The 859-nt window shown below is 40.7% G+C and overlaps 1 protein-coding gene across 1 annotated transcript; it reads left to right on the top strand.

Annotated features, from left to right (window-relative positions):
* Positions 1-211: 211 nt before the first annotated feature.
* LOC130962812 (uncharacterized) lies at positions 212-655 on the top strand. Its single transcript, XM_057888978.1, has one exon. The coding sequence runs from the start codon at positions 212-214 to the stop codon at positions 653-655; it is 444 nt and encodes a 147-aa protein (XP_057744961.1).
* Positions 656-859: the final 204 nt, after the last annotated feature.

The raw sequence follows: 859 nt of genomic DNA, 5'->3' as shown, positions 1-859 counted from the left end.
GGATGAATTTTATAAGAAGTATTTTCCGAGGGCAGCTCGTGATGCTAAGGAGATGGAACTTATGCAACTGAAACAGGGTAATACAACTGTTACAGAATATGCCCGTAAGTTTGATGACTTGTGCCGTTTCTCCAAGATTTGTCAAGGGAATCCTGCTGACTTTGAAGAATGAAAGTGTTTGAAGTTCGAAGGGGGCCTTCGTGAGGATCTGATGAGTTCAGTAGTTCCATTAGAGATACGAAATTTTGCTGAACTGGTGAATAAAAGCAAACTAGTGGAAGAATGTTCGAAAAAGGTGGCGATAGCTCGAGCAGATCGTAGGGAAGCCTTAGGAAGAGACTTTATTCAATATCTAGCCCCTCAAGGTCGTAACTTTAAGTTCAATGGTCAGTTCGATCGCCAAAATAGGAATCAACAAAATGGCAACTTTCTCGCTCGTAACAATGGCAACTACGACAACAATAATTTGGGAGAGGAAGAAGGAGGTCAATCTCAGCAAACTCAGGATATTTCAGTATGCTCAAGGTGTGGGAAGGATCATGGTAATAGAGCTTGTAAATATGGGACACACACTTGTTTCTCTTGCAGAGAGTATGGACATATATCGAGGAATTGCCCAAAAAGGTTTGTTCGAAATCCAGCTAGGCCACAATAACAAGGAAGGGTTTTTACCGTAACTGCAGGCAACACTAATGCATATAATTCTTCCACTCGAGGTGAGTACCACACTATGGTTTTGTTTGTGTTAGATAATACTATAACTTCTTATGCGCATGTTAAATTTTGAGGGCAAAATTTTCTTTAAGGAGGGTAGAATGTAACAACACCGATTTTCGAGTACGCGGATCTTTTCTACAGG

Source organism: Arachis stenosperma, chromosome 2 (genome assembly GCF_014773155.1).
Source record: "Arachis stenosperma cultivar V10309 chromosome 2, arast.V10309.gnm1.PFL2, whole genome shotgun sequence".
NCBI lineage: Eukaryota > Viridiplantae > Streptophyta > Magnoliopsida > Fabales > Fabaceae > Arachis > Arachis stenosperma.
This window is presented reverse-complemented; position numbering and strand designations above follow the sequence as displayed.